Source organism: Podarcis melisellensis, assembly GCF_964234715.1.
Source record: "Podarcis melisellensis genome assembly, chromosome: 5".
NCBI classification, from domain to species: Eukaryota; Metazoa; Chordata; class Lepidosauria; order Squamata; family Lacertidae; genus Podarcis; species Podarcis melisellensis.
The window spans coordinates 23,709,313-23,720,577 of NC_138537.1; the positions used below are offsets into that span (position 1 = coordinate 23,709,313).

An 11,265-nucleotide genomic window follows, 5' to 3' on the forward strand; every position below is an offset into this window, starting at 1 on the left:
CCGGAAAAGACCCTGATGTTGGGAAAGATTGAGGGCACAAGGACGACAGAGGACGAGATGGTTGGACAGTATTTTCGAAGCTACCAGCTTGTGTTTGACCAAACTGCGGGAGGCAGTGGAAGACAGACGTGCCTGGCGTGCTCTGGTCCATGGGGTCACGAAGAGTTGGACACGACTAAACGACTAAACAACAACATACTGAGTTGGGCCATTGGTTCCTCTACTACAGTTTTCCCCATACTGACTTGCAGTAGCTCTTCAGGATTTCAGACACCTCTCCCAGTCCTGCCTGGACATGACTAAACGACTAAACAACAACAAAACTTAAGTAACACCATGTAAAGAGTAACTTTAGCACAACTCCATAAAGAAAACATTATTCCATGCAAGTTCTTATGTCGGACACTACATTGGACAAGATATATCCAAGTTATTAGTATCATTTACAGGTTGATTCAGTAGCAAAGAGTCTCTGAATCCTCAGGATTTTTGGCTGGCTGAAAAACAAGTGTTTTGTTACATTATATCATGTTGTGTTTCAAGTTTTCTGTCAGGAATAGGATGTTAAAATTGTGCAAGATAAACAGAACTCTGAAGTAAAAGGTAATTCCAAGTTAATGATGGTGATCTTTAGAAAGAATCTCTCAAGTGTGATATACTTTCTGTGTGAGCAAACTGGTTTTCCTTCACCTCGTCATGAGACCTGAATGTTATATAAGCTGGTTTCTCAGAAGAACGGCTGCAAGCTGGCGGATTTATTTATTTTCCCCACACTAGGGAGTCCTTGGCACTGAAGATAAACAAGCACATCACCAAGACAGATTTGCCCAATTGAGATACGTTTCCATGTGGCTATTGAACAGTTTAATTTCATGCAAGTCAGGAAATGGGGAGAGACAAGGCCCAGGTTCCAGGATTTAGAAGAAATATCATCTCTGTTTCTTTGCCAAAGTGTGGTGTCAGGAATCACACTGCTTGCTCATCAAATTTATAGTTCAAAGTCAAATGGTTGTGGACAGAAAACCCACAAAAGGTTCTAAGTTGAATATCCATTAACAAACAAAAAATCTGAATTAATTTGCCACAATCTGGGGAGCCAATAGAGGCAGAGACAAGATGGTGGTGAGAGAGGCTTCTTTGTTTTGAGCACTGAGGTTTGTCTTTAGTCTTACTAGTTTGAAATTGTTCTTGTTGTTGTTTTGAAACATTAAGCATTGCAGTTTACTCAGCTAGTACTAGCTGTTACATATAGACAATGAGCATATTTGCCTTATCTTCTATTTTGTGGATTCAAAGGGTTTCCCCTTTTTTCAGTGTTAATTGCAAACTGCAAGTTACTGGCTGGAAGCCAGCACTGTCGCATACTTAGGTCTTTTTGGAGTTTGAGTTTTGAAAATGACATAATTTGAGGGTGGGAGACCACCAAGATCAGGGAGGGCTGATTTAAAAGCTCGCCTCTATTTCAAAACTGGCTCAATTGTGAATCATATCCTTTTGCCCTTTTTGGAAATGTAAGAATGTCATGTGATTACTCGGTAGTGAAATAAGGGGACTTCCTACATCTTCAGGGCCATTTTCACTTTTACTTCATATATTCCAAGGTTCAGAACAGTGATGGCAAAACCTTTTCAGCCCGTGGATGGCATTCCCTTCTGAACAACCTTCTAAGGACCATATACCATGGTGGGTGGGGCCAGAGGCAAAAGTGGGTGGGGCAACTGATGCAAATCTTACCTTTGTAGAGTAACTAGTTTATCTTCACACACACCACTCTATTCTGTATCCAGGCAAGCAAGGGATACTACCAGAGTTCAACAACACATTCCAGCCAAACAAAGATATTTAACGTGCAAAGCAGGACCAATGACGTCTGTAGCCTTGAGAGAGTTATACTGCCAGGCAGAGAGGTCTGAGGGTCACATTTGGACCCTGCTGCCAGAAGGCCCCTACCTTGGTTTAGACTACGCACCAAACACAGATTCTGCAGGTCTGAGCTTTGAAACCCTGAATTGGCATAAATACCGTTAAGTCTTGCCTTTATTTCAACTCTCCTCTCTTCTTTGCTCAACAGATTCATTTTATATCTGAATTCATCTTCCCAGCACCCCAGTAACCGAGTTCAGACAGTTTCATAACCTGCTGATTTACAAGTGAAACCTGTGATGGATCTATAAGTCATTTCACTCTACTTTTTACTGCATCATCCAAATAAAAAAAAAAAAAAAGATAACAACAATAAAACTGAACCAGTTTCCTAATTCTGGCACAAGCCAATGTAGTTGTCCATAAAGGAAGGAAGAGTGCTGACATTTGTCAGCCTTATTTCTGCCCATTCCCATCATGTAAATTGTCTTTGTTTGCTTTCAAAGATAGCTGCAAGCGTTCTGAAAAACAGAAGCCTCAAATATTCACGGCAACGTATTTGTACAAGGATTCACGCTGTTAAGTTTCTAATCTTTGCAGATGAAAGAGCCCAGAACAACAACTTTTATTTCCCCCCAGAATTAACGTAGAGAAGCATGACTTGAATTAAGTACAGAAAGGATTTCATAAATTTAACAACAGCGTATATGAGAAGTCTGGCAAAAGTGAAATTCTTTTGACTAAAAAAAGACTCTTCATTGAAGCAGGAAGAGAATTAAAGACTCAAGAAATTATGGGCTTCCCTCCCCCCCAACCGGAACTCGCTGGAACTCAGTTCTGGCACATAATGGGTGGGTGCCATTACCATTCTAAGAGAATGAGGGAGGTGTTCATGGTGACTTCCAGCACCTCTTTTCCTAGGAAAAATAGCACTGGTGAATTACTTAATTAGTAATGTGAGAGGTGCTAGAGTATAAACCTCCCTCCTGTGATCTAGAAGTGCCTATATTTTAACCCCACTGCAGACAGATTTAGGAAAGAAAATTATATTCTGTATATTTTCTGCCAAGCTGCTGATATGAAGGGAGGCACTCTCAGGACTCTGGTGCATTGTGTATGAACTCTGACAAAAATTAAGCATGGGTGCTGCTCCTAGTTGCCCTATGACATTGCCTCTTAAAGATGGCGGCTTAGCTACAGGTGGACTTCCCAAGCTTGCTTGCGTGCCGAAAGCACAACAGTTTATTTTTCTCTGTTCTGGACTTGTGTCTTTCATTTTTTCATTGCTCAACTTTCAAGCTTTACTTTTAGCTCATTATTTGATTTCAGTAGGTTTTTAATTCTCAGGGGCTGCCTGGTGACTACCACAACATTATTGCTTGCCGAGATCTCCTAGGCCATCTTACCATCTGTTGCCTTCTGCTTCCTTCTTTAGAAAATAGTAAGTGGTCTTATTGTGATATGTACACCAAACAGAAAATGTTGTGGTGGCAACACCACCCATTTACTTTCAGGCAAACATTACTGGGGGTGGCTTAATCATCCAAGTTCCTTTTTTCTTTTACTTGGAAACCATCACACTTTCTTCAAATCCACTCCAACACCCCTCCCCCCCAAGTTGAGGACATTGTGCAGAAACATAAAAAGCTGCCTTACTGAGTTGGGACTCTTGAGAGTCCCATGGCCTGCAAGAAGATCAAACCTATCCATTCTTAAGGAAATCAGTCCTGAGTGTTCACTGGAAGGTGGAAGGGCAGATCGTGAAGCTGAGGCTCCAATACTTTGGCCACCTCATGAGAAGAGAAGACTCCCTGGAAAAGACCCTGATGTTGGGAAAGATAGAGGGCACAAGGAGAAGGGGATGACAGAGGACGAGATGGTTGGATAGTGTTTTCAAAGCTACCAGCATGAGTTTGACCAAACTGCGGGAGGCAGTGGAAGACAGAAGTGCATGGTGTGCTCCGGTCCATGGGGTCACGAAGAGTCGGACACAACTAAACGACTAAACAACAACATACTGAGTTGGGCCATTGGTTCCTCTACTACAGTTTTCCCCACACTGACTTGCAGTAGCTCCTCAGGATTTCAGACACCTCTCCCAGTCCTGCCTGGATCCTTTGACAGGCAAATCAAAGGCTTTATCACTGATCCACAATCTTCCCCTATGATGGGATGTGGGAAACACACTGATGATCACATGGTAAATATCTTGGCCAATTCCTTACTGGTTAATTGATGTCTGGAATAGCAAAGATAATTGGCCAACAAAAAGAATAAGTTGGGTGAATATTAAAAATTGAAGCATCCTGCTGCTGGAATATTGTGAAGAGATAACTATGCAAACCACCAAGTAAAATAAAACAATAGACACACATGCTTTAATACAATAATAAATATAATGATGTACCCCAATGGATGCCTGATCCAGAAACTAGTGTGACAACTATCTAGGCAACATAATCACTACACGCATGGAGTAAGTGAAGTTAACTCTATTCAAAGAAACAGGATCTGCTTAGGAGTGCCATGCCTAATGAGCACAGCAACTCACTCTTCTTCGGTAGGTCTTTTTCCTATGTGGCCTTTGCGGATACTGAAGGCCTTCCCACAGCTGCCTAAATCTCCTCTTCAGGTCTTTCCCAAGCAATCTGAGACTACGCCAGCATGTCTGCCTTTAGTCCTCCTGCTTCATTCCTCTCCTGGTCCTGGTTTGTCCCAGCAGGAGCTGGAGGCGCCTGTGTTTCTTCACCAGGTTGACTCATCTCTGCCTCTTGGCCTCCCTCCTCTTCTGCTTTCACTTCTGATTCCGGACTTCTCTCTGCCATGGACTCCCCCTGCTCACTAAACCCTGATACCTCTTCTGCTTCCAACACCTCCTCCTCCCTATCTTCTCCCTCTTCTCCCTCTGACCACACATCATCGTCCCACCACCTGGCTCTGAGCCTTCTTCCCTTGGGGGTTCCTCAGCTGGTTCCTCCCAGCATTCCTCTGCATCCAACCAACACAGGTAAAATTTGAATTTGTTACTCACTTTTGCCACTGGCCCACCCACCACTGCCCTGTGGCCCCCAGAAGATTCTCCTGGCGGGAATGTGGCCCACAGGATGAAAAAGCTTCCTTACTCCTACAGTATAACCTAAACTTCACAGGCCAAGGGTAGCTGACAGACTGGATGTATGGACAAGTTTTGTCTTCTGGTTTTTAATTTCTCTCTCCCATGGTGCTTTAATTCAATTTTACTTGAAACTGGTTATTGCTACATAGGATATTGAAGGTCTGGATGATACAGAAGATGAAGCCTAGCTTCCAAGACACAGATGGGGCTTGGTAGAAGGCTTTGTGTTGGGGGCAAAGAACGCCAGGTTCATGTACTAGGGAATAATAATAATAATAATAATAATAATAATAATAATAATAATAATAATTTATTTATACCCAGCCACTCTGGGCGGCTTCCAACAAAACACTAAAATACAATAACCTATTAAACATTTAAAGCTTCCCTAAACACGGCTGCCTTCAGGTGTCTTCTAAAAGTTTGGTAGTTGTTTTTCTCTTTGACATCTGGTGGGAGGAAGTTCGACAGGGCGGGTGCCACTACCGAGAAGGCCCTCTGCCTGGTTCCCTGTAACTTGGCTTCTCGCAGCGAGGGAACCGCCAGAAGGCCCTCAGTGCTGGACCTCAGTGTCCGGGCAGAAGTAGAAGCAAGCTAGTTCTCAACAGTGTTTATTTAAGAAATCTCTACACTTAAAAGCCCCCAAGGCAGCATACAAAATCAATAAATAAAATAGCCCATTCAATACATGCAGGCCACACTCTCAGGCATTCAAGTACAGGATGGGGAAGGGCACGTCTGCAAAGATGCCACACAACCACCCCACCCCATATGTGTTCATTGAACATGTGGGTAGCAGCTGCAAGATACATAAAAACAGCTCATATAAAATACCAGCGATATATACAAACAAAGGGAGCTGACTCACAATAACAATCATGAATACCATTTACACATGGGAAGATGGAATTGGCCGGGCATCTAAAAGATAGCAATGATGACATAAGGCAAACATTTACACAGAGCTCCGTAATTGCAGTGGCCACCACTGAAAATTCGGCTCAACAGAACCCAATTGCCTAACCTCCCAAAGGTCTCAGTCGATGGTCGGGCTGCATTGGAGACCACAGTCTTATAAGATGCTAGGTTGTTTTAAACATCAAAACCAGTCAACAGCCTGGCGGCTTCATCCTGCATCAACTGAAGTTTCTAGGCACTTTCCAGATCCACCTGTATCCAGATAGCCACACTCCTAGTGGAGATGTCAGGAGCCAGGCCAGCTTGGCCATGTGACATCATAGAATCATAGAATTGTAGAGTTGGAAGGGTCCCTGAGGATATCAAGTCCAACTGCCTGTGATGTAGGAATAGCTGCCCCATATGGGGACTGAACCTGCAACCTTGGTGTTATCATCTCCATGCTCTAACCAACTGAGCTATCCAGGCAGAGGCAAGGGCAGTGGTGTAGGGCTTCATTACTCTTCTCAGTTTAATCTGAGTGCAGCTTTGCACAGCCACTTGGACTCAAGCACTTTAAGGGAGATAGACCGTTGCATAGCATCCGAATCCCAAGCAATCATCTGATGGATGTTGTGCACCAACGAGCCAAAGCTCTCCAGCCTTCCACGCAGTTCCCATCAGTCCAAGAAGTGCATTTAGCATCATTTGTACCAAGGCGTGACCCTTTTAAAGAGATACCTTGCGTTACTCACCAGCATCTCCCTAAAGTGATCCCCCATTAAGAAGTAAAAGATGGGGTTAATTACACTGTTCAAAAAGGCAATGGGCCTTGTAACAGTATAAATCATACTGATAAGGTCCTTGCCGCACGAGGGACGCTTCCAGGACTGCATCCGGGAGGCGATCCTAACATTGCGCATGATGTGATAGGGAATAAAGAGCAGGGAAAAGATGGCCACAGCCATGACGATCAAGGTGAGAGGTTTCTCTAGAGTCAGGGCAGCAGTGAGCTCTGGGCTGCGGCTTTTGATGAAGGCATGTGTTTTCCTGTAAAAATAGCACATGGCGCACAATGGGATTATGAAGCCAGTCACTGTCAATATCATACTGTAGATTAGGCTGTCTTTTGCAACTCCGGAGCTTGCATAATCCATGCATAGGCTACCATTGCTATTATTTTTCTGGTCGTTGAGGAAAGTGAACATGGGCGTCAGTTCCAATGTGACCACGACCCATATGGCGATTGATAAAACAATAGCCGTGCTTTTCTTCTGCAGAAAGTGATTTCTGAAGGGATACTTCATGAGCAGGTATCTGTCCATGCTGATAACGGTCAGGAAGAGGATGCTTGTATATAAGTTGACGTGCAGCAGAAACCTGTTGGCTTGACACCAGTCTTTCCCATAGGACCAATTCCCTTGAGAGTAACTTGACACCAGCAACGGGAGTGTGCAAAGGAATGAAAAATCCGACAGCGACAAGTTGAACAGGTAGATGTTGCCGCTTCTCCAGGTTTTGAGGCAGAAGATGTACCCAAAAACAACAATGCTATTGCCAATGATGCCAAATATGAACTCCAACGTGTACATGGTGGAAAGGTAATATCTTTCCAAGGATTTCTCTCTATCCCAGCATTCTCTGATGTCACCTCCATCCTGGAAATGTAAAACAAATGTCAATTTTGTTTTTTTTTAAAAAAAATGGCATTTACTTATTGCTTAGCTTACACAGCCAATGTGATTATTGCCTTGTCATATTCCTGCACTTTCAGTCATGCCAAATGTTAGATAAACACTTCAAGTTTATGCAGTCCCTCTTCTTGCATAAAACAAATTTCATTGCAAAACTCTTCTCAAGAAAAATGAGGCACTGCCGTCTCGAAAGGTGGAGACAATGAACTTGAATATGATTATCTTGTGTTTCAACAGGAGAGAAACTTTTTTTAAAGGGGTGGGTGGGAGATCACTTTCTTAGTGATCTTGAGTTTTCTATGCTTCTTTCTTAAGAGTCTCTGGGATCTGAAGTACTGCCATAGAAGTCGGTCAGCAGGCACCAAGGAGACAGGAGACCTCCAGTAAGATTGTCCTGCTTTTACTGCTTCTGCTACCACTGTCACCAGACCGGAAGGTGGAAGGGAGGGGCAAGCTGGGAGGCTGAGGAAGTTCCTCTCTAGCTTCACTCACTATCTGAGATGCACTAGATTTAGGGTGGTCCCCTCACACGGGGCGTCATGCTGAGGGGCCACAAAATAGAGAAGAACCATAATTAAGTAGATCCATTTGGGGCCACCAAATCTGGGCTCGCACAGGATGTCATCCTTTGAAGGAGTACCAAAGTCTGTCCCTGATCTGAGTTGCTGCCCTTGTGCCTGCTTCAGATTGAAGACATACATGAGAAATTATCCAGTTTTGTATTCTGAACCAGGAAACTGTGACCTTGATTTCCTTGCTTGTCAGAAACCTTATAGCCTTGAGGAGATCCTTGGAGGGGGGTTGTTTTGTTTGTATCAAGCATGACCTAATCCAGGCATGTCCAAAGTCCATTTTAGGGGTCTAATCTGGCCTGCTGGCCGATTTAATCTGGCCCCTGTGGCAGTATATGTCCTGGGGTAAAATCCTAAAAAAAGCTCAAGAACTATTGGGGTGAAAATATATATTAAAAAAATTTCAACAACTTTGGTTGGCCCTCACACATGTTCACTTCATCAAATCTGGCCCTCTTTGAAAAAAGTTTGGCCAAATCTAACTTAGTCTGGAGAAAACCCTCCTCTGTTCTGTCTTAAGGCCAAATTTTATGTGCCATCTGTCATTTAGTTTGACATTGCATATATGATTTTGTTAAAAAAAATGGCTGGCACAGGAAGGCAGTGAGCCAAATTAGGTTCATGTAGGGGGAGGGGGCTTTAGCCCTTTGACCTCTCCATGGCTACTATTTCCAATGAGAAGAACACTGTCGTGACTGTTGGAGTTTTCTTCCCATTACAAAGAGTGGGTGCAGGGGATGGCGAGATAGGAATTCAGGGGTGGGGTCCAATTCAGTTTATGTTTAAAGGCAAATCAAAAACAACTTTCGAAAACAACATGAAACCCAAAATACAGTAATCCTTCAAAAATTCCCACGTATCCAAATTTTGTGATGCAAAAACCCATTTATTAGGGGAACTTGTTCATAAAATCCGTGTATTTATGAATATAAAATTCAAAATGCAATGTGTATGAGGAAATTGCTTGCAAAAATTAGGCAAAACTGCATACAAAACTAAAAAGAGAAAAAAAAACCACACAAAAATGTGGATGAATTTTCACAGGGTATTCTTTTTTTACGAAAATGCAAATTGCTGCAGAACAAGAAATTGCTGCAAACAATTAAAAAAACCCCCAAAAGAAATTAACTCAAAGACTGAAATGTGTTGTATCCAACATTAATCAGACTCAGAGTAGAACCACTGAAATAAACAGACACATTCATTGATTCAGTGAGTTTACTATGACTAATGCTGACTATTAAATTTGCACACTGGTTTCAGTGGGAACTTGTGCAGCTAGCTTACTCTGAATCCAACTCAATATATGCACATTGAGAAGTTTGTTTGGTTTTTTTTTGGAGCCTAAAATATCTGCAGTAAGTGAATTTCAACAAACAGTGGGCCAAACAAAGATAATAAAATAAGAACTTGCAGAAACAAATTCTACTGATCCTCAATTAAAATGTGTTTTAAAACAAGATGTCTTCTGAAAATTGGTTTCTTAGACAGGTATCTTGCAACTTACTTGCATTTAACTTGTGCACATTTGGCTTTATGCTCTTGGCAAAATAATAACAATAACAATAATAACAACAATACTAATAATTTAAAAGAGGGTGGAAAGGGAGAGGGAAAACATTGGCAATCCTACCCATCATTGCACCCAACGTGTTTTGACTTTATACAATTTTGGCTTTAGGCTCTATCCCTGGAATGTAACCCCAGCGTAAGTTGAAAGTTGCCTGTACATCAAAAGAATGACTAGAAAGAAATGTGTAATTTAAAGAACTGCGTATGCATTACACACACCTGCCCCAGTCAAGAGATTGATAAAAGGCTTTTCTCTTGTGCCTTTCCCTGTGAATAAACTGCACCTAGCTGTAGACAGGTTTCTATGACTGGTCTGTGTTGGAGGAGATCCTTGCAATGTCAGTCAAGAGGTTATTCGTGCATCACCAAATTGCTAGATCTGATGTCTCCCAGGTGATATTTGAGCACCACCAGTACAAATCCACCCCATGCAGAAAACAAGTCCTGTGAACAGATAATATTCCTTCTATTGATGTACAACTGTAAAATGAATTGGGTGGGTAGTCTTGCAGTCAGTTTATCTAGGGTACTTTTTTTTTGTAATGGATGTTTGCAAGCAATGTTAATATCCATTACAAAACAATACAGCAAATATTCAGCAATTTCCTTATTAAGAACAATATAAGCAATAAGATCACTTTGGTCACTTAGGTTTTATAAAGTAGCTTGCAAAAACCAACATAGTGCTCATAATATCCAGGATAAAATTCAAAGACAGGGACTGTCCCCTTTTACTAATTTTGTTAATTTGTCTACATATATTCAATCATAATTACAAGGTACACAAAACAATCTGCAAAAAATTCTATATAATAAACTGAAGGATATCCAGCCTTTCCCCCCTTTGCTTACTACTTACCATTCTGTAGAATGGGTATTGTCTCTTACTAGGCTCTTAGTTGAACATGATCTCTCTGCTGAAAGGTTTAAGTGAAGTAGAATGTAGTTCAACATAGCCATGCCTCATTTACATAATATTCAGCACATGGTTAATGATTCAAGGATTCCGGAAACTCGTTTGACTGAGAAGGATGTGCAGGCAGTTCCACTGGAATAGACGGTATTGCAAAATCCATTCTGAGTCGACTGGTGAAATAATGGAAATATAATCCCCTCTAATGCCCTGCTGAAATCTTCCTGGTGCTCACTTTCCAAAAAACTTTTCTTTAGACAGTGTGTGCTGGCGGGTCCTGTTCTTTAAAAAGGAAACCAAAACCAATATTTGAATTCAACAGATGTATGCTGCTGCTTTTGAAATGCCTATGAGGGGTGGGAAATGACTTTGTGACTGAGTCATAAGATGAAGTGCAACTTACTCAAAGGCTACTTGCTAACCACGCCTTGCTACGTCTCAAGTACTGTACCTGGATTTAAGCCTACTGTATTTAAAGCCCAGTTAACAGAGTAAAATCTAGCAAACCTCAATGCTTTAGCTTGCCTTGATTGTGTGTCAAGCTCAGTCTTGACTTGCCTGCCTGCTTAATCACACTTGTTGTTGAATCTCTCCAGCAGATTTGATTAGCCTAATTTATTGCACTTCCTCATAGCTTCT

General features: G+C 42.0%; 1 protein-coding gene across 1 annotated transcript; it reads right to left on the reverse strand.

The window, feature by feature from the left end:
* Nucleotides 1-6,075: 6,075 nt before the first annotated feature.
* SUCNR1 (succinate receptor 1) lies at nt 6,076-10,725 on the reverse strand. Its single transcript, XM_081912254.1, has 2 exons — nt 10,573-10,725; nt 6,076-7,533 (listed from the first exon to the last, which is right to left on the reverse strand). The coding sequence occupies exons 1-2, from the start codon at nt 10,573-10,575 to the stop codon at nt 6,580-6,582; spliced, it is 957 nt and encodes a 318-aa protein (XP_081768380.1). The 5' UTR covers nt 10,576-10,725; the 3' UTR covers nt 6,076-6,579.
* Between the last annotated feature and the right edge of the window lie 540 nt (nt 10,726-11,265).